At 40.6% G+C, this 22,911-nt stretch overlaps 2 protein-coding genes across 3 annotated transcripts in view; both read right to left on the bottom strand.

Moving 5' to 3' along the window:
• Positions 1 to 10,796, bottom strand: part of ulk1a (unc-51 like autophagy activating kinase 1a) — a 26,992-nt gene extending 16,196 nt beyond the window's left edge. For both annotated transcript variants that reach the window (XM_080852223.1, XM_080852224.1), the window contains exons 1-9: positions 10,282 to 10,796; positions 9,958 to 10,050; positions 9,806 to 9,847; positions 7,158 to 7,190; positions 7,003 to 7,039; positions 4,596 to 4,769; positions 4,015 to 4,088; positions 3,657 to 3,758; positions 887 to 945 (exon numbers count right to left, since the gene is read on the bottom strand). In XM_080852223.1, coding sequence (XP_080708349.1) covers positions 887 to 945; positions 3,657 to 3,758; positions 4,015 to 4,088; positions 4,596 to 4,769; positions 7,003 to 7,039; positions 7,158 to 7,190; positions 9,806 to 9,847; positions 9,958 to 10,050; positions 10,282 to 10,371 — 704 coding nt within the window. In that variant the 5' untranslated portion in view covers positions 10,372 to 10,796. The remainder of the gene's footprint in view (positions 1 to 886; positions 946 to 3,656; positions 3,759 to 4,014; positions 4,089 to 4,595; positions 4,770 to 7,002; positions 7,040 to 7,157; positions 7,191 to 9,805; positions 9,848 to 9,957; positions 10,051 to 10,281) is intronic.
• A 5,744-nt stretch (positions 10,797 to 16,540) lies between these two features.
• tesca (tescalcin a) lies at positions 16,541 to 19,654 on the bottom strand. The gene is made up of 8 exons (XM_080853011.1): positions 19,522 to 19,654; positions 18,555 to 18,624; positions 18,207 to 18,287; positions 17,968 to 18,107; positions 17,591 to 17,652; positions 17,383 to 17,490; positions 17,131 to 17,178; positions 16,541 to 17,026 (listed from the first exon to the last, which is right to left on the bottom strand). The coding sequence occupies exons 1-8, from the start codon at positions 19,583 to 19,585 to the stop codon at positions 16,943 to 16,945; spliced, it is 657 nt and encodes a 218-aa protein (XP_080709137.1). The 5' UTR covers positions 19,586 to 19,654; the 3' UTR covers positions 16,541 to 16,942.
• Positions 19,655 to 22,911: the final 3,257 nt, after the last annotated feature.

Below are 22,911 nucleotides of genomic sequence, written 5' to 3'. Positions count from 1 at the left end.
CTGAACAGACTCCCAAGTGTATTGTGTAAACAAAGGCACGTTGCTTCAGTTTCTGTCTGCGTATGTGTGTTTGTACGTCTGACTAGAACGGTTGTGTTATATGGGTCAAGTTGAAACCAATGGCGGATCAAGTCTCTGCAGGCAGTTATAAATAGATCAACACGCAAACAGAGAGAGACAGCTTATCAAAACAACCACGCCTGGCTCCATCTGAGAAGGAAGAAGTACTTCTCCATCCCTTTATCTATGCATCTCACTATCTGCTAATCAATACTCATCAACTCCAACCATTTTGGTGATGTTTTCTTTATTGTCTAAGGGCTTCAAAGTTAAGTCTGTGTTGATTACAGTACTGACCCCGTCTAAAAGTAAAGGGGGGGTCAAATGGTCTGTGGCATCAGAGCACTGCCTCATTAGCGGTTTAGCAATTTCGCAATATAGCTGTAAAATAAACAAGTGTATATATGTCCGTGTGTGACATTGCAAGAGACAGGGATAGCACTGCAGAAATCCAGCTCATAAAAACAAGAAAAGCAGTTTTGTACTTGTCAGTGGTGTTAAAACTAGTTTCAAGCATTAACTTGCTCATAACCAGTAATACAATCTTAGTAACAAGTTATAATACCTTATTAAGATAACTAAGGACTGAAACGCTTGAAGCAAGTGAAATGCTCTAACATAAAAAATGCCTGGTAAGAAGAAATATCTTGTCAGACAAAAAACAAGCATATCTTGCCTTTGTTTTAAGATATTTCACCTTACTAAGATTCAAATGTTTGCAGTGAGATCGTGTGCATGCTAGTGTTGCATTGCATGAAGTTGTGACACATCACATTTATAGATTCTGTTTATTCCAATTACCCAGATCTCTCTTCTGGCCACTCACCTAGGGGTCAGGTTTCGGTTTCTTTCATAGAAAAGACGGAGCTCCTGTGGACTGCTGGCCTGGGGGTGACACACATACACACACACACACACAAAGTGAAGATAGGCTCACTTACGTATTGTATTAAACAATGCAAACTTTAATCAAATCCATAAGGCAAACACAGAGATGAATGTCAGCATAATTTCCAAACTATCATCTCTAATCTAATGACAGATTTTAAAGGCCAAGTACTCAGATTTGTAAAAGAATTTGTCCTCAATTTAAAAAACACAAAAGAAATTGATTTCAAATCAGAAAATGCGATCTGAGAGTAATCGAGTGGACACCACACGAGTTCTGTGCATCATCACAGCCATGACGTTAACCGCAGTAACACATGATTTTAGTTCACTTGCGTTCATACGACATTTCTATCAAATATTTGAGAAAGGAAAACAAGAGACCTAGAAAGATTTGTGTCACCTATTTGTTTTAATATTGGTAAAACGCTGTTCCACCACAGGAGCTGTAGCCTGTAGTTTGTTCCTGTGCTACAATGGAACAGTCAGAACAACAAGACACTGTTAAAATGTAAGCAAGACATCCACCAGACTATGAGTATAGACTACCTGTTGACAAACTTGTACAATAAAGTCTTAACTAGAAAATAATGCTTCCTTTGACATCCATCTTTCATTAATAGGCTACAGGTGTGATCTCAACAGCATAGACAAAGGGTGCTTAATTATGGAACAATTTTCATCCCATCAGGATTTCACACAATCAAGGTGACTCTGTAAACTGTAATACAGGCTAGATGGGCAGGGTGCAGGCTGAGATCTGCTTCTATGTACAATCATACATCCTGTTATGCAAATCCACATTCAACAGAGTATATAAAACACAACCACTGTAGTTTCCATCTGACCCTGCATTGACCCTGACATCATTGGCTCATAGGCCAAAAGGTGACCGAACTTGCGTACTCAATGACTTTGTCTGGCAACACACTCTCTCGCCCTCTCTCCCTCCGTCACTTTTTTGTCTGATATTCTTTCACGGTGTCAAGTGCGTCGTGGTGTATTTTGCTGACCCACTGGCTGAGTAGCACAAGCTGGACACAAACCTCAAGTGTGTGTTAAATCACTAGTCACGCAGGGACACAGACATATATACATACGCGTGCACAGACATGCGTGCACGCACACGCACACACACACGCACATTTACACGCACACACACACGCACATGCACATTCACACGCACAAACATATGGACAACTTGTCCTACCTCATAACCCAGGTTAGTGCCAAACAATGTGTTAAAGCTGCTTACCAACAGTATTCCCGAAAGGCATTAGAATCCCTGGGCGGTCACATTATCCATAGATACATTTTACAAAGAACGACCCTCCTTTAAACATAATGTTGTGAGCAGTGCTCCAGAATGAGACATGGCTACCTACAACAGCATTAGTCAACTACCATAACGACAATCATTTTAGCAGCTACTCTGACACACTGAACATTTTAAGCATAGTGCTCCACTACCAAAACTGTACCAAAACTCTGGGGTCACCATAACATTGACTAAGCCTTGACACAGGGAACAAAAGGACATGTTCATAAGAGTACTGCACAAATGAGGCACGTAGTTGATAAGAGACCAGCATGACATGGGTCCAAAAGGCTGTCTCCATCCACAAAGTCTTGTGTTGACGCACCACAACAAACCATAATATTTACTCCAACAGACCAAATTTCTGGCACTCCGCTAATGACATTCGCCATGGCAACGACCCTGCCCACTGGGCACATGGCAGCCATGTGATAGCTATGTCCACCTCCAGCTCCCCCAGCTCCGCCATGTCCACCCCCCAGCCTGTAAACACCATCTGATCTGACCACAGGGACACGCTGTCCTAACCACTTAACAGGTCAGCACCATCGTCACACACACACACACACAGTTCCATGAAAACACAAGCACATCGGCCACACACAAACACATCCATAGTGTTTGTAAACCATATATCTCTTTTCCCTTCTCACTCTCTCTCGCACTTCAGCAACACACACAGGCTGTGTACAATAAGCCATTCATAATTACTGTCTTGCTTCATGTCTCACAACACACACACACACACACTCACATACACACACACGCAGCTGTGTGCACTCTACATGTGCTGTTTACCAAAGCTTTGGGAAACACTTGCACTGACTTGTGCTTGCTGATGCCTGTGCCTGCACACACAGACACATTTTGCCGTCAGCCATTATTTCAACTGAGCCACACTCCACTGGCAAAAGGAGGCCATCGAAACTGCCGAGAGCCCTGGCACTGTTTGTTTTTTTGTTTTTAAATTATGCAACAGTGTTTTCAGTGGAAAGTGGTTCCACCCTTCGTTTTCAGACCAGTAGGTCAGAGATTACTCTTGACCCAGGATAAAATGCAGTAAAGCGTTTACTACAGCTGCGCTGGGTACACGAGGGATTGGGGAAAACAACAAGCCCACAACAGAACCTTGACCTCTCTCTGAGAGATTACTGTAACAATCACAACAAGGTTAAAGACACAAAGACACTGTGAGTGTTATTGTGTACGTCTGTTTTATTTGGAGAGGTACAGAAACAGGCTAGAATGTGAGTGGGAGAATGTTAGGTGTGTCTGAAAGTGAGTATTTGTATGTACTTCCGTAATAGGTTTACATTACATGTCTGTGTAAAGTAAAGTGGCTGTGTATATATTCTGACAGTCATGTATAAATGTGTTCTGTGTTTGGTACCTGGAAGGGTGCCTTGCCGGTTAAGCACTGGTAGACAATAGTGCCCACACTCCAGAGGTCAGCTTTAGCATCATAATTCTGAGACATGATCACTTCTGGAGCCTGCAGACACACAAGCATAGACAAGGTAAAGTCTGTAGTCCATGGTGCTAAAGAAAGCTATGTATGACTTGAAGCAGCTATGCAATAAATACAAATTCAGCTATACATAGGGATGAAATTGAAAAGAAAACAGGCCAGATTCTGTTAGGCAAAAAAGGGTTTAAAGTTATTTGTTTTAGTATTTGTTTTCGCACTGGAACTGTAACAGTAACTGAAGCTATGCTGAAAAGGGAGTTGCCAAAAGACTGCCTCTTACCATGTACATAGGAGAGCCGCAAAGAGTGGCAGCCATAGTGTTAACCTGGAGATATCTGGCAAAGCCAAAATCAGCTGCAACAAGACCATGAAAAGGGAGAGAAAACAAATCAGAATTGCAGCAGAACAAAACCCTATACTCCCTTTGTAGCTTTGACTCTGTATCTTTTCTTTCATTCGGGGTATTTGAGGGAAGACCCGGCACAGTTTGGCCCTGCGTGGGAGAGGGTCTAACATGAGCGCGCCACAGTTTGACATTGATTAACTTGAAATGCAAATTGCGCTGCCAAAAGTACCAATGGAAAAAAGCAGTCAAGGTTGGGCCAGCTGTCATTTTACTCAGCTGTGCCTCTTAACACCAGGTCCAAAGACTTCATGTGGACAAACAGAACACCAAGCCTAGGCAATCAGTGACTAGCCCAAACACACAACACGACACTCACCCACTCCCCATCGCCCCCAACTCAAACACTTTTATAGATACATATACAAACAGTCATTTTTTTTAGCTCACATGTACGCCCACTCACTCTGTCAGCTGTTGCATGTGCTTGTGCAACACAGACACACATATACCCCCACCTATCTTGATGCAGATGTTGCTGGGGCTGGCCCTGCGGCTGGTGTTGTAGGCCAGCAGGATGTTCTGTGGCTTCAGGTCTCGGTGGATGATGCCTTTGCTTCTGAGCACGCTCATAGCCCCCGCAATCTGCTGCAGGAAGATGCGAATGGTGTCCTCTCGAAGGGAGCCCTTCACTATAGAGGGGAGAGAGAGAGAGTAGAAGAGATTTTTTTTTACCTGAGGGTCAAAACTGTAAGTAGTTTTGCTGGCGACTAGCAATAAACACTAACCAGAAACTTTTAGGACACATCCAGTTTAATCCACACATGAATATTGGTGATGCAGTTTAAAGTCCCTTTCCTGGCATTGATTAGGTTATTGATTAAGTTTTTTAAATAAAAAAAATCCCTTCATGGCGTTAAAATGGCTTGGATGTAGCTCCGCACTTCTGCCTCATTTACTATTTGCGGATCTATGAATATGCAAAAGAGACCCGCCTCGCCCACATTAACAAAAAGCTAATAATGTGTTGGTAATCTAAGATAAACTTTGGAGATTTTACAGATGGTTTGTTGAATTTCAAGTTCAGTCTTTTTAATTGTTCACTGAACATCACCATAACCAAACCCAATCCCATATCCCCTAACCATAACCCTGTAACCCGGCTTCCCCTGACTTTTGCTAGGAGCCACCACTGGGTGTGTTGGTGAACCTAAATAAAGAAGTTTAGCACACCAGTGTAAAAAAAACTAGTCTGGAGCCCTGCAAGGGATAAGGGATAATGTTCAGCCAACTAGTGACAAAACGACTGTAGACAGGGGGATCAGCACCTTAACACAAAATGGGCTTGTGTGCTGCCTTAGAGGGATTTACTCTATAGTAATGACCAGCTGGTTTACCCCCTCAACCCCCACTAGGCAACATCTTAACAAAATAAATTATTTGGCTATTGAAGAATATTCATTTTAAATAATGTATTTACCAATAGCCGCGGTTACATGTGTCATTTCTGTAATATTAATATATTACGCAGCTCCCTATACTCCATTGATGCCCATGACTTACTTCATTGGTTGCATTATAAAAATCCGTGTAAAATAGTGGTCAGACACACAGTTCTGCAGTCTGCTCCCAAACATTTAAATGGAGATAATGGAGGTGAGTGTTATATACCCATATGTGAAACTCTACTCTGGCTAGGGTGCAACAGGTTTCTGATGTTTTAAAGCTCACACGGCATGACTCTGAACCCTGTATGAAGTTCACAGAGCTTTGAAAATATGCTAGAGGACTTGCTGGGAGATCAGTACCCTCCTCTGTGATTTTGGGGGAAACGTGTTAATGAATAACAAAAGCCCCAAATCTCCAGGGAGAACAATTCAGAACTGGCAATACGAAGGTGTGACTAAAATCATCACAACACACAGATGGCTAAACCTCCCCTCCCCCCCCCCCAGATTTTTCCACCATGAAGAGCGAGTTAAGGGAGAGACAGGTGGGTGAGTTCATGTTGTCACCTGAGCTGTGTCGGGCATGCGTGCCCGCTGAGCTACCTCTGCTGGCAGCGGCCAACGTGCCGCCCTGAGAAAACAACCTCAGAAGGTTCTGGCATGGCAGCAAAATTAGGTCAGTGACAACAGCTAAGCATCTTAAAATAGCCCCATCCCTGCAAATGCTGCAAATTTGGAAGGGAAACGGGTGTAGCACAGAGCCTCATACGCCAACACCACATATATCATATAATTTCCACACAGAGACTGTGGGTGCATGGCTATTTTAGGATATTGCTGTGTGAGAGAATGTTAATGAGTGTTGTTCTGAGAGTTACAAAAATAGATAAGAATGAGAGCTTGTGAAAATATGACCCTTGGAGTTTTAAGAAAAGTACAGAGAGTGATTTACTTCAGTTACAGGGTATTGCACCAAGGTGCTCTATTCGCAAACCCTTTGGTCATTCAGGCCAAGAAGTTCTTTTTCTGACGCAAGGCAAATGCCAGCTCACTCATTAGGCCAATGTCCTTCATCCAGAATTACTTACGAAATGTCACAGCTACTCATTGTATGAAAGCACCACAAGCAGCTCAAAGACTTTCCACACAAAACTGTGAAATGCTGCAAATTTGTTTACGTCTGACGTGAAGCTTTTGACAGAATGGGCTGTCCTAATGATCATTCACACAACCAACCATTCCCCAGTCTGTCACTGCCATAGCAGCCCTACACCATAACATCTCATCTTTGAGGTTTTAGTACTCATGTGCTAAGTTAGTTACTTTGATTAGGAGGAACTGAGGCTTATGGTGATAACAGCACCTCATCCCTCCCCATTTGCTCAAGCAACATTTATCAAGGTAGTGATGACAGAAACTAACGCCTCTGATAGAATTGTATTCATAAAAATGTTGTCACACTGTTTGATGCACTCACACTGTAGATACTCAGCTAGGTCACCTCCATTGCAGTACTGTGAGAGGAATCAGACAAAAAAAAAACATATTAATGTAAGCAGGTCTTTTAAAAACGTTTTAACCAAAACAGCATGTTTTGTTATGGTGCAACAAGAATTACCAGAGTGAGCTTACCTCCATAACAAGATATACACAGCCTGAAATCTCCTGTTGGAGAAACACACAAACAGTCAGTGCTTGTTATTAGTTAAGTGTCAAAGCTAGACTGCTGTGGTTTTGTTATAAGTCACAACATGACTCTATGAAAGTTGCCAATATATTCCTAATCACTGACATTTCATCTCAACTAAGCAAATTACTAATATAGTGGTGAAGGGACCCCAGTCAGGAGGTTTCAAAAATAATAGTAGTAGTTATTTTGATGTTCGATCTCTATTTAAGCATTCATAGAGGGGTGCTTGCAAAGTTTTGCAAGTTTTAGAATGTAATTATCACTTATGGATGCCAGATCATATCCTCTTTTATATTTTTTTATATTCCAAACTAGTAAATAATGTCACGTGCTTGTGTCACGTGAAAAAAGACCACACCCACCCCCACCAATTCCATGAAATAAATCCGACAGCTAACGTGTTGTGTATCTCCTGGATGGCATGTTGATTCTTTGTATGATAACTGCTAAATATAAATCACTGAATCAAGCCATGCCATATGCCGTGGCACCAAATATGAGACCAGGGAGCTGTGACTTGTTACGCAACTAATGACAACAGGGTCATCGCTTAACAAGGCCAGTCCTTTCCAATCTGGCCTGTTTCCATGGAGCTTGGGATAGTTTCCACTCCACTGAGCCAGACCAGTGGTGCCCCGCTGGTGACCGCATGCGGCCACTGTACGAACTCGGCCACAGAGGGGAAGGCTACTGACCGTTCTGCCTCAGTGGCTTGCCTCTTTTATTGCCATGTCCGTTTGGGCTGCAGAACTCCACTAGTCCATTTGGGTTTTAACAGCATTGGACTAAGGCTGAGGTAGTGGCCACACTGTTGGCCACATCCTGGCACCTAGATTAGTGGTGAAGCACACCAAAAAAACGTGTTGCCTGGAACTCTGTTTCCCATCAGAGTTAGTAAGTGGACATAATCAGCTTGACAAAATCAAGATAGGAAGGTGTTACTGTGGCTTCTGTGGTGCAGTTTCTTGTGAAGCCTCTCACAACTTGTAGAAGGACATACCCTGGACAGCAGTGAAGAGAGGCCTGAATGATTTACTGGGACCCCAGAGCAAATGTTATGGAGTTAATTTCCTTTCAAGAGGCCTTCATTCTTTCTGATATCTGTATCTCTGCCAATGCAATAGGAACAACACCCAGTCCACAGTATTCTACCTTACTGTAGAATACTGTTTGCAACTAAGCACAGTCACGATTTTTTTTTTTTAAAACCTCTGTGTTTTGGTATTGTGCCCTTGGCATTAACACTATTCCTAACTAAAATGTCTGAAAAGATGTGAGGAGACAGTTATGAGAGCCTATGAGGCAGCAGCTCACGCTTGTCCATGCTGAGAGACAGCCAGCATGTTCCCACAGATGAGTGGGGGGAGGGTGACTTCTGCTGACTAAGCACAGGCAGCCTAATTTCTTTAGCCATTGTTTGGCTAGTGGCATGGCAGCAGCCAGCCACCTGTTACACATTGTGTGACCAAGCAGATCAAATGACTCCGGCCTGTCTGGTTAGGGTTTCAGTTGGGTCCCTCGTCGTCACAGCTTGCCATCTGACAACCAACATGGTCCTTGAAACCTGCTAAGTCTACTTGCAGGGGAATTACAACATGCAAGCTAACACAAACGTTTGCTGCTAAACCATAACCCGCAAGGCTGGGTGACTGAGCAGTAATGAAAGTGATGTCAGTTTGTCCAACACGAATCTCATCTCACATGAACACTAGTTTAGTGTCTCAGCTTGTCACTTTATCTCTTTTAGCTGTTGTCTGGAGCAACTAAGGGAAGGAACAGATAGTAACCTACAGTCCATGGTGCCATCTGGAAAGGGTTTTGGAAAACCACCAGCAACCACCTGTTGCAACAACACCCTAATTTCCTGTTGCCTCGACTCAAAGACTTAGGATCTGACATGAACTAAGATCTCCTTGACAGCTATCCAGTTCAGCACACAATTGCCTTGGGCAAAAATGGTTTGAACCTCTACTGTTGTTCCTAATTATATGGTATTTTTTCGTTATTATAACATTATTATAACATTCTTATGGGTTCATTGCTTTTTAAATTTTTTATTGTAATGCCAAATTATCCAAACCAAAATAAGCACCCAACTGAGTATCCCCTATATTCCCAAAAGAAGTAGGTCATACAAAATGACAAAAATATTTAGCAACACTAACACATAAAATATGTGACTTTTATATTAGATGACTCTTGACTAATTAGTATATATATATATAAAGGGTAGATTGGCCTATAAAATCAAGTAAAATCATCAGGAGCCATCGTTAGACAGACAGTAGGGAGGAGCTTTTCTTTAGACCCAATGAGAAAGCGGTTGGTACAAGGAACATCAACATTAAGGCGTGTAATTGTTTGGATCCGCTGTAGCTGGTTCCAAACGAACTTCCTTGTCATGTCTTTTCATAAAAAGGTGGAAACTACTAATACTGTCTGTGAAACTACAATAGTAATTGATTTCAATTTCGATTCCACATGTGTTCCTTTGTTCTGCCTACCAAACGAGGCGAGATTGTATAATGCCCCTAGACCCTCTTAATGCACTTGTATACTAATACAGGCTACTAGTATGAACAAAGCCAACCTGAAAGTCAAGAAGACCAACGATGTTCTCATGTTTCAGCTCCTTGGGAGAAAAAAAAACATACAAACATGACGAGTTAACATAAGGGAAACTAGCTTTTACTTCAGAGTAGCTTATAAAAACACAGTGGTTGCATTTTGGACTAGGCCTACCTTCAATATTTTGATCTCTTTCCCCAAAAGAGACTGTGATTTTGCCAAATTCTTTTTGTTGATGCACTTCACCGCTACTTCCAAATCATGTCTCTGTACAGAAAACAAACAGTTGTATGATGACACACACTGCAAGTCAAAAGGACATTGCAAATGAACGATGATGACATTATTACCCCTAGTAACATCATTCAAGACCAAGTGTGTTTAACAGACATGGTTATGGCAAATGGTTACATTAGTTTTATGTTTTAGATTTTGCGACATCTCACTTTTTGTCAGGGGTAGTTGAAGTAAATGAAAATAGGTCATAGCATAGCCTACCTTCTTATGTCTTCCTTTGAACACTACTGCGAAGGCACCATGTCCGATCAAGTCTTTCCTGTTAAACTCGAACTTTCCCACAGTCTCCATGGCTAAGGGCTCCAGAAAGATGAAAGATGAATAAATCCAGATGTAAAATCAGGATGTTGTTGCTTCCTTTGTAACAATTCGATCCCCGTCCACTTCCAAAAAGTAGAAAAGTTGCCCTCTTCTATTGCGTTCCATTGGCTGCTCCTCACCGAGAAAGTATCTCATTTTAATCATGATAAATATAGGGGTAATACAGATGTAAATGCAGGTGTTGTCCCCTTCAGTCTGTTTTAAAAATGGAAAATATCATTGTAATGCAACGAGGTTTGAGTTGTCTTTACTTGATATCTAAGTAAACAAACCCAATGGCAGGCTACAGCATTTCGATATTCCGAAGTACCAAGTCTGAAATAACTTCAGATGGCAAAATGTAGACTCTTATATTAACTTCATGGACGTTTATTTAGCTAGGTAGCGGTGAGCGTTTCACCTGCAAATGCGTTCACTCAAAAGTATGGAAAGACACTGGATAGTCATTCTGACGTACCGAATGCGCATGCGCATTGCTTGTTATATTGTAAGCGGCTGTTTGGGAGCATAGACATCCTAATAGGATGTCTATGTTTGGGAGGACATGTCAACACACACAGCTTTATGAGTCATCATTGCAGGATAAAAACTTCTTAGAACGCTTTATTACAGACCTTCTAGATTAAGCATTAAACATACATAATAGCGAATTTATTTTAAAGTTAAATTTGAAATCAGCTAGTTTTAATTATGTTTATATTTATTATACAATATGTATACTCCCTTAGGCCTCCAGGAGAAAAATCTCGTCATGTCTTTTTGTAGCTTAATGCGTTCAACACACATGCATTGCTATGTAAAATCAGGTGAAAAGGACGGGGTAAGGTTGTATTCCACACAGTCTTCTCACAGTCTCAGGGTTTCACATCTTAGGAGGCAAGACTTGACACAGTTGCTCTAGCAGTTTAGATCATATTGTCATGGGAAAAAAGGAATCAATAACTTTATCAATTTTACTATATTATGTTTAGACAATCCATCATTCTACAAAACCCCATCAATGCTTATCTCTCCATCAGGGTCATTTTGAACATTCTTAAAGCCACTTGAAGGCTACCATGCTCCTTTACTGGGGCTTTGAAATTTAGGGGCTGATGATCAACAGCGACATCTAGAGGCCACTAAATATCCAGTTGTGGTCATGGTGAAGATTTTCACTATCTGTCTATTCTGAACTGACTTTTTTTTATTTTAAGATTTACTAGAAAACAAAAATATAATACATAATCTTATTTATATATTTTTATGATAATCCTTTAGGTAATGTCACAAATACAGTCTATCAACCAGCCCAAGTTATAAGGATGACATGACAACGCTTACAACAACTTCTCCATGTAGCCGTTGACTATTAGCCAAGTTGAATGCTTTGGTCTCAAGCAAGAAGAAGAAACTAGAAGAAAAGGGTTCTCAAACAAAACAAGGGTAATGTTAGTTAATTGTCGGTGCCACTTATGATCAGTGGTGTAGTCCAGGGTATACGCAGGTATACGGAGTATACCCACTTATTTTTCAGTCAGCACATCATATACCCACTTCTCAAAACAGGGCATTTATCTTGTGCTGTATGGGCTGCTTAAAAAATGTATATAGTATACCCACTTCTCCAGGGACCACTACACCACTGCTTATGATGTTCTCCCAACACTGCAGAACCTCAGTCAGTGGGTTAAGATGGAAGCTGCAAGGTGTGTATTGGTGTTGGCTCATTTAGGCATATTCTGTCTGGGTGAATGGAGAATAAATGTTTGACAATATATGAGTTGAGCTTAACTCTTTGCCGGTCAATGACAGGGACAGTAACATTTTTTTTCAAGGAGAGGGGCAGAAATGTGGGCACCTGACACATCTAAAAAGTACTGGCAAATGAGGCAAAGTGCAGGAATGGAGATTGCTGGCTGATGTTGGAAGACAACTTCATGTTCTCCACAGCATATTGTTTTGACTACTATGAGATCAGACATGGAGTTGTATTCTGAGTGCAAGCGTATTGTTATCTTCATTGAGTTAACGATTACCTTTGAAGATGCAATTGAGGAGGCATTTAACCCTCCTAGTAAAGAAGTTGTAATAATGGATTCAGAGGCAAAAGCTATGACTGTGCAGGTGGTGTAGGTGGCTGCAGTCTCAACAAGGATCATGCTGAAACAATACCTAAGCTCGTCTATGCAGTTGCTGCGAAGATAATAGTGGCCTCTTCAAAGACCTTAAAACAAAACCTTCCACTTGGTTCTTCCCCCACCACCAGCTCTTTGAAAGTACATTACTTGCAGCTTCCCATGGACTTCCCTATTAAAGCTCAGAGCTGAACACAATTCAGCTGCAGAGGACATAAACTGCCAGTATAATCACTGTTGACTAGACAAAAGTATAACAGTGATTTGTTAGATATTATATTAGATATAGTTGTCACCGTTCTTGAAAGCTTTGCTTTAATGCCTGAATTCAATGAGGAGAGCATTTATTTCTCTGCCATTGACATAATTGTTCTGTAAGGTTCAGACATAATTGTTCAATGAGGTCAAGACTAGAGAAAAACAAAAAAGATTTTCCAAGTTCACAGCCATTCCAACACTCTTTAGAAGATGATGTTATCATCTTCAAATAAGAATATCCTCCAGATGTACCATGTTTACCAGTCTAATGACTCAAAAGTGCAACAGCACAAAATTGCAGCAGGAAGGGAATCAGTGGTGTCTGTTGTTGACAATGAGACGATCCGGCTGAATGAGCTGGATTACACTTGCAGGGTTTCCAACAGGGTTTCCAGTGGGCTCCACAAGATGCAACATAACCTAAGCCTGGCTAAGAAAAAAAGGGTGATTGAAGTGCTTTCTGAGTTGGATCTTTTAATTTCCATAAAGCTGTCAGTGTTTGTTGCTCTCATCTTATCTCCCGGGAACCCCACCACCACTCTCACTCTCCATCTGCAGAAGCCCTGAAGACTGTGGCTAGTGAAGGCCGGAATGTGTCCATGAATGTAAAGAGTTGTAAACGGTATTAATGACTTATATTTATACACATAAAAACAACTTAAGAACCTTGTCCAGAAAATGAGTAGACACCAAATATATGTATTGTAGGAAAATATAATGGTTGTGATACACTGGTGTGGTGTTAGCCTTCCTGTAGAGACGAGTGACAAGTAAGGTCAGGCAAAGAGGGCCTACGTGCAGTTCGTATCTGCAGGTGCAGGCTGACAAAGACAGTTGAGTATTCATCGAGGGACCTCTGCATTGGGGTTGTGGACAGTCAAGGACAGGTGAAACCATCCACAAAGTTGTAAACAGGGTCTCAGATGCACTCAGCCACCATTGTCTTGAAATGTTACCCTTTTAAGCTATATTTTACCACAAAGTTGATGTTACCCACTGCTATGTCTATGCCATCAACAGGGAAAATACAATTTCAATTACCATTAGCTATTGAGTCCCTTTTTACCAGACAACTATGGCCGCTTCCATTGTTCATAGTTGACGTAATGAGAGACAGCTAAGTTACGACTAAGTTAGAGCTATTTTGCGGCGGGAAATACATTGAGGAAAACTAGCAAAAGTTTAAAAAATATATATTACTATTTTGAGAAATGTTTCCATGTTTCCACTGCCAGTCACCATATGAGAAAATGGAGGTTTGGTGTTAACATGTTTAGCTAACCAGTAAACCATATATAATGAGTTTAACCACGTCTGTGAACCCATTCGCTTACAAGTTGCAACTTTTGTTACAGTTTTCCTGTATTCCATGTATTTCCTCTATATAAGATACTACAGCAGAAATAAATGAAGATGATGATATGGGCCAAGCTATAGCAAAGCTGAAATATTCCATTAACAGTGAGGAACTTCAGAGGTTTTCCATTGAACTGTCAAAGAACAAAAAACAAGACACAATTTAAGATTCCTAAGGTGAGTTTATCTAGAGAAGAAACACTGCAGTAAGCAGCCAGATTCTGATCATATTTTCCCTGTCCAGACAGTTAACCTCTGCTGTGTTATTGTGAACCTTGGCAAGTTTTAATTTTTAGACACTGTCTGGTCCATTGGCAGTCAGGTCAGTGAAGCACATGCCTCCACATCCCAGCAGATATTAAAGCCTCTGATGAGAAACGCACAACATTTTTGTCAAATTCTTCTCATCCATCTCCAAGTCTTTGTGAAAATAAAATAATGATTTAAAAATATTGCTTAACTTAAAAGCACATTTAGTGTTTGCCTTTTTCATAATGCTACAGGCAAGCTGCGGTAAAGCAGAGACATTATAATGCAGTGAAGTGCAGCACAGATGCATTACAGAAAAAAAACAGTGAGGGGCGCCATTTCACAGTGAAAGGTCACATTTGTCAGGCATGATCAAGGTTTATCTGCAGTCTAGACTGCATAACCCACATTAGGATAGTGTATACTATCCTCAGAACATGTCAAATGATAAAATGAGTTCATACAGTTTCTTTGTCAAAAGCACATATTTATGTTCAGGGATTGTTCAAAAATGTTGGAGACTCTCACATGTCTTTAGTAAGCCCTCCTTAACTGACAGGTCATATGTTTGTCTAAAAGCATTTGTTAGAGCTTTTGTATTCACAACATATTTGTGCTGTTTAAATGTATCCAAATGTAATGGACAGGGATAAAAATAATGGACATGTGCATGTAAAATGTGTGAACAAAGTATGTGCCCTTGGTCTGATGTTTCATGTAGCCTATGTGCAAGAAAGAACACCCCAAATACAATATCAATTCTGGGAGAGGAATCGGAATCAGCAGGCAAATCACTCATTCCTTTTATGTCTGCCACAACCTTTTCTTAGTTCCTGTTGGTACCTTTTTCTGCTATGTTTCTGCTGCTATTTTTTTTCTTTGAATTGGTTGTCAAAATGAAGTCAATGCAACCTTTTCCATGAAGTAACCCTTCAGAAAAGGCCCTGAAACTGAGACATATAGCCTACTGAATTTACAGGGGAATGAAGAAAATCACCTGCTGGTTGGATCTGATATACAGTCAAAACCTTGGGAATTAATGTTTCATATTACTTTTATGATTATGTCTAACGGTGCAAATCCATTACAGCGACGCGACCCGCTTCCATCGCTTTGAGAGGGCGTGGTGTTGCGTGTGGAAATAGCATAACCGACTGGACTAGTGAGCTAGTGAGCAGGCTAGTCAGTTAGAAGCTATCTAGTCACTTGTCTTTTTTATCAAAACGGTCATTGTGTTCAAATAAGCCCCGATTAAATATATAACATACCAGGAGCAACAACAAGCCCTTACAATCCTGTAATGATTTATTTAGTTTGAGGCTTACTTTTTAAATGTACATATCATTTTGATATGTGGAATTATTATTATTGTTGTTGTTATTCATTGTTGGATTGTTATAAATTAGTATTTTAAATTAATTATTTGGTTGTGTATAATGTGTTTCTAATGTTTTGTGATTTGCTTTGGACAAAAGCATGTGCTAAAAACCTTAACCTTCTCTTCATTTGTCAGTCTGTAACTGTCTGTGTGTTGTCTATATGGCGTGTCATGTAAATTCTAGTTTGCTCCATATGTTTAATCTTTTGTCTTTTCTACAGACCAGAAATAGATTCAAGGACATATAGTTACAACAGTTGGTAATCTATGTTTACTTTAAATGAACAGCCAAAGAGAGCATAAAATATTGAAGCGTTTTACTCTATTATTCAACTTACTTACCAGGAGACTGGAAATACAGGCACAACGAGAGTGCACCTTTGAAGCCAATACAAATTAAATAGAGCCAGGTGAGTCACCACAATAAACACCACAAACCACTTCACAATATATCCAGTCATACTTTTCACATTTAGAGCCCTTCTTTAGAATGTCCTCACCTCTATAGGGATCTGTTCACCACATCTCTGAAACCAATGTTTATAATAAATTGAAGTCTTTCATCCAGTTTCCAAGCAGTTGTTAAAACACACAAAGTTCTGCCTAATAAATATGGTTGGTTTGTTTTCCTGCCTCTACGCCTGGTATGATTTGAAAGCTCATTACACCAAGATTGATAATATTGACCCATGGCCGGAGCTATGAGTTATGCAGTTTATCTGGATCAAATATCTATTCATGTTTGGAACTATTTTCATTGCAATAGTAACATGTAGGCTGCATAACTGGCAATATTTAAATACTGTACTTAACCACACTCCAAACATTTGGAGGTTTTTAATATAATCATTTTATTAAACCATATAGTATGTGGAATGAAAAAAAGTGCATCTCAACAATGAGATACTTAAATTCAGCTTCATGGTTTTTCTTCAAAATATCATTTCATATGGACTTCTTTGAATGCAGTAAAAAAGACAAAGCTTTCAAATGCCAGTCTCGTTCTATGAAACCCTTCTCAAGCAAAAGGTCATGTGAACATCTTCAGGCAGTTTGGCTGAGGTGTTTACATAATTCTGAATGCTGGCACAACTAGAGCGTGGTCGGGGCCAGGAGACTATATTTAGGGTTTCACTTGGGAGAACTTTGGAGCTGCTGGAATTTAAACACAGAAGGAGCGGACTCATTTCCCACAGTGCATTGTGGTTGTGTTCACCTGCAGGAAGCGAACGTTCATCTTTGTCTCAAGCTCTAAACCTTTTAGAATCTGTAAAAAAGATTTAAAGATCAAAACCAGTTGTATTCATATGGTTATATATCCCATAGAATCACGTGACCATAAAAGTTACAGAAAAAAAAAGTTTAACACACCTGCTGAAATTGTTCAAATGTGACTCCCTCATAGACTTCATGCGGCTCCTGAAAATGGAGAAATAGATAGACTGTCACAGTTACTCGCGAGAGGCACTACCACTATATTTGAAACATGGTGACATCTTGAAATAAGACATGTCCTCAAATAGTCCTCTCTATGCAACCAGACCCAAATAACATTTCCATCTTTAATTAGCGGACATCTAGTTCAACGCCGTCTGGGTAATGAAAATGAAAGGGTGGCAGTACCATGTGCACAACTGTAGTTCTTGCCACCTCCAACATGGCAGCATCAGCGATGTCTTTGGCAGTGTCTTGTTCAAGGGTTTCACAAGTGGACAGAAGCTTTTCAACCAGCTGCAGAGAGATACACAGGTTCAACACACCATTAAGGACCTGAGGTGTTGAGAGATGAATCCTATTATGACAGGGAGACAGATCTCACTAATTGACTCACGTCTCTGTACTCCTCAAGTGTTATGGTCCCATCATTGTCAGTATCGTGCATGTTGAATAGAACTGGAGGGAGAAAACGTTTAAATAAGTGTTTTCTGGTTAGTGGCACACCATTGACCCTATCATGCTAGCACATCTTGTATTCCAAAGGGAGGCTCTTGGATACAGCAGGATATAGGCTTCCTGTTTGTGTATTGTTCTTGGCTGCTAAAGGAAAAAATATTGCGTTGTTTAAGACAAAAATCTGATATGGAGGGCTGTGATCTGTGGTGAAATGTTGATGTGGGTGGCAGATTATGGAGAACAGAAAAAAACTGCTGGATTTCTTTATGACATGAGGATGGTATATTGCCATCAGGAATAGTACTGTATTCTCACAGCGAAGCTTTTTCGTCCTCAGGGCTTCTGTCTCGTCCTCTGTGAGCTTCTTGTTTGAGGGTTTGAAGTAAGACATCACCGTCAGGAACTCTTCAAAGCCAATCTCCTCAACTAAACCCACCTCGTTCATTCCAAAGTTTCTGGACAGAGACAGATCAGGTGCTGTTAGGTCAGGTATGATTCTTGCCAATTTACCAGTTTCAAATACCGAACCTGTATCCTTGTTTGTTAATACATACCTTTTGTCAAAAAAGGCTTGGATGATTTGGGCCCGTATTGGGTTCCGTGACAGATTTAACACCTTCTCAAAGTCCTCGCGCCTGGAAAATATCAGGGCTACAGTTTTTAAACTGTGAACTTCAATCATATTTAATAACCCTTGAAGTCATTTTGCAATGTGTGATCGTTCCTTTCAAGGGTCATTCCTGGCATTTTCACCCTGCATGTATAAGTGCCTATAATTCACTGAATCTTCACAGGTCCATTTCATAATAATAATAATGTAATTATTCAATCACTAATCATTTAATTTACTTTTAGAAAAATGCTTCATTGCACAAAATGTGGTTATTATCATGTATTGGTACCTCAAAGTTTCTTGATGGTTGTTCAGCCACTTGAACCTCTTGTTCAGGTTTCTGATCTGTTCCAGACTGACTGTACTTACACAAAGCAACATATTAGAAATATTATTATAATATTATTATAGCTACCATGGAATATTCATTCTATGTTTATTCAACAGCATTTCCTCCTGAACGGGTTGGCAAGGCCATGCTATAAAATCTGTGCATTCTCAAGCAGTGACCTGGTTTTGCAAAAATGCCGATAATTAACCACGTTAATAATTAACCACTCTGATAACGATAATGACTCCTATTGTTCTCAGTGACCTTATCTGGGGACTCGGCAGCGATTTGAGCAGTAAGGGACTTTAGAACTTAAGTACAGCCTTCTGCAAAAACTGTTTCCTTACTGAATCGAAACTTAAAGTAATATGTTGTATGCCATTTTCTGATTTCTTCACTGAGAGTATTTAAACAAACCATGACAAAAGAAGATTGGGTCGACAAAAATTCAGATATTGATGACAAGGAAGATGACCATATTCGTCTTTATAGATCTACAAAGGTAAAAGTAAAGGTCACGCAAATTGAAAAATGTAGCACCCCCAGTTCAAAAAATATTGTAAATGATAAATTATATTAAATGTCCCCTCTGCTATTATGGTTTTGCCTGGAAAAAATACTTAAACTGAACACCAGACAGAGAGGACGGGGATTTAAGCACGGTACACATACTAACTAAAAGACAAATGCTTACCACTGTGTTGCTCATGATGCGACAGTATACTTCCGCTGTGTTTACTTACATTTGCTGAATTCAGTGTGACTGTTATAACTGGCACAGGATTATTAAAGAGGGACGGAACGTATGCATATGTTTGAGAAGTTTGTACTACCTGATTAGGCTGTTTGTTCCCTAAAGAACACATGTTATTTTGTCACTGTCGTTTAACGTAGGGTAGAGAGAAAAAAAATGTGTTGCACTCACAACCAGTCCTGTCTGCAATATCTTGAAACTCGTGCTCAGTAGGTCCAGATTGAGCGGCTCCCATGTTGTTACGGTGGCTGTATGCCTCCAGTGACCAAGAAGGATACCGATGGGCGTTTAAGTGTCGCCCGCAACAGGTCGATAGGCTCGTGTTGCCATCATAAACACTGGATGTAGTTAGTGCTGTGCTGATAAGACTATACCTTTACACATCACATGAAGTTACGCAGGCTGTTTATCCGCATGCCATTAAATGAAAGTCGCGCATGTGCTCAGAATGTAACCTCATAATAAAAAACATGCGAAGCTGCTTTGAAAGAAGAAAGAGAGAAATCTAGCTACTTACAACTACTTGTACAATGTATACGTGGTACAAAAATAAAACAAAATGCAGTTAAACAAAAGTCACATGCCAGCCAAAAATGCCACCCAGTTGAGTTTATTGGAAAAAGTGCAGTACATATAGCATACAAATGTCAACAACAAAAAATAAAACCCCACTATTCATGGGAAATGGCAAGAAATGTCAGCTTTGGTTTCAATACAATGTCCATCAGTCCATCTCCGTCTTCCAGAAATAAGGTCCAGGTGCTTTTCACGTCTTGATAATAACAAAAAGGTTTTTGATGCTAGTTCTAGTCCATTAAGTGTGGGTCGATGGCTAGATAGTGTAATTCTCAATTGCTTAGGGCCTTCAAGCATAACTTCAGTTTTATAGGAGCTAATTCTTTATTTTCCAGAGAATCAGCACACCTAATCCTACAGCACCAGCAACCATAGCTCCTTGCTTGAAGGTCTTGAAGGAGCCATTCAGCCAGTGGCCACTACAGAGAAAGAATGTGGGATTAGGATAAAAGAGGAAGACATGCAGACCATCATGAAACAGTTTAATATTATTGCAGAGACCATAACTGGGACACTTTCCTCTCAAACCACATGTTAATGATGGGACATGTCTCCAAGGAAATGGGTGCTCTTATAGTTGGCCTCAATATCACTACAATCAAATAAAGACTTTCTACTAAAATTGACTTCTGCCCTTCTGCTCACTGCCTACCTTTTCACATCAGGTGCAAGCTCCTCCTCCATCCCATTGAGGTCTGCCTGCTCTACCACCCGAGCTTCCACTTCTACATGAGGACTGTTAGGTCTGAAGAGTGTCTCAGAATCCTCATGCTTGAGTTTGGTGATCTCTTGGACATTACCAGGTCTGTTGACCTCCACCACCTCCTCGAGTTTGGTGATCTCTTGGACATTGTCAGGTCTGAGGACCTCCACCATTTTGAGTTCGGTGATCTCTTGGTCATCGTCAGGTCTGATGACCTCCACCACCTCCTCGAGTTTGGTGATCTCTTGGACATCGTCATGTCTGATGACCTCAACAGACTCCTCGAGTTTGGTGATCTCTTGGACATTGTCAGGTCTGATGACCTCCACCATTTTGAGTTTGGTGATCTCTTGGTCATCGTCAGGTCTGATGACCTCCACCATTTTGAGTTTGGTGACTTCTTGGACATCGTCATGGCTGAGGACCTCCACAACCTCCTCGAGTTTGGTGATCTCTTGGATATTGTCAGGTCTGAGGACCTCCACAACCTCCTCGAGTTTGGTGATTTTGAGTTCAGTGATCTGTTGGACATCGTCAGGTCTGATGACCTCCACCACCTCCTCGAGTTTGGTGATTTCTTGGACATCGTCATGGCTGAGGACCTCCACAACCACCTCGAGTTTGATGATCTCTTGGATATTGTCAGGTCTGATGACCTCCACAGACTCCTCGAGTTTGGTGATCTGTTTGACATTGTCAGGTCTGATGACCTCCACCATTTTGAGTTTGGTGATCTCTTGGTCATCGTCAGGTCTGATGACCTCCACCATTTTGAGTTTGGTGACTTCTTGGACATCGTCAGGTCTGAGGAACTCCACAGACTCCTCGAGTTTGGTGATTTCTTGGACATCGTCATGGCTGAGGACCTCCACCACCTCCTCGAGTTTGGTGATTTCTTGGACATTGTCAGGTCTGATGACCTCCACCACCTCCTCGAGTTTGGTGATCTGTTGGACATTGTCAGGTCTGATGACCTCCACCACCTCCTCGAGTTTGATAGATTCCTTCACTGCCTCAGACCTCATGACCTCCCTGATGTCATTACGGCTGACCACCTTTTCTACCTCCTCAAGTCTGACGATTTCCTTACTATCCTGGAGCCTGATGTCCTCTTTCACATGATCAAGTTTGATGACCTCATGCAACTCCTCATGTCCAGTGCCTGTTTCTACATTCCTACAGATGAGCTCCACTTTGTCAATCTCATAGCTGACTGCTGTGTTCACTGTCTGCTGTAGGTCCTTAGTTATGGTGTGTGATTTCTCCATGACCTCAAGGTCTACACATCCATCTACCTCAAAGTTATCATTGACCCTCTGCTGAGAAAAAGAATAATAATATGATCTGTGTAGTGAAAAGCCTGCCTTGTCTGACTACAGGTTTCTCAAATGGTAAACTGTAGGAACAGAGGGAGATTTCTTTCTTTCTGTTTTTTTTTTTTTTCAAAAGTGACAAAGGTTAAAGTCTTTTCCCCCTCAACTTGGTTGACTCACACAAATTACATATCACTTGTGTCCTTGGTAAACCATTGCAAAGCTAAGGAAGTTTTAAGAAACAGGACCCTAAGAATTTACCAGAAATCCAGTTGTCAATCCCAGTTCTTCTGCTAGAGACATGGAGCAGCTCTCTGCGGCTAAGATGAAAGTCCCATCAGGGTTCAGGACACTTCCCTTTTTAACACTGGCAAATTTAGAAAACGCATATATTAGTTGCTTCTAGAGAAATACATTAAGAATAATTGAATATGATGATGATGATTCAAATACATACACCAGAGCTAATTCCAGTTGACTCTCCAGGTCTTTGTTTTTTTTTCTCAAGTCCTGACAAAAGGAAATCAAGGAAGTAAATAAATAAGATACTGCTCAGGCTCAAGGACTAATTGTGATAGTTAATATTCACAGTTAATAAATTAAATAAATAAATAAAATGTGAAGGAAACTAGTTTGCAAGTACCTGTAAAATCGTAGTCAGCTCTTTCAGAGAGGTGTTTTGTTGTTTTATAAGAACAGCATTCTAAGGTTTGAAATGCAAAAAATAAGAAAACATTCTTTTTCTTATGGATGTTTTTATACTTTTAATTATGAATATATATTGTTATTGTATTAAGACTTATTATATATTTGTATTTTTCATATGTAGACCTAAAGCCCACCTTGTAAATAGTCTCATCCTTGTTGTGAAGCTGCATCATCACCAATTCCAGTTGTTGCTTTAGAAAAAGAGGTGAGTGAGAAGACCAAAAACTTTATCCCTCAATGTGATATATAAATGTATCAGCA

The sequence above is a fragment of the Sprattus sprattus genome, assembly GCF_963457725.1.
Source record: "Sprattus sprattus genome assembly, chromosome: 15".
Lineage (NCBI taxonomy): Eukaryota > Metazoa > Chordata > Actinopteri > Clupeiformes > Clupeidae > Sprattus > Sprattus sprattus.
This window is presented reverse-complemented; position numbering and strand designations above follow the sequence as displayed.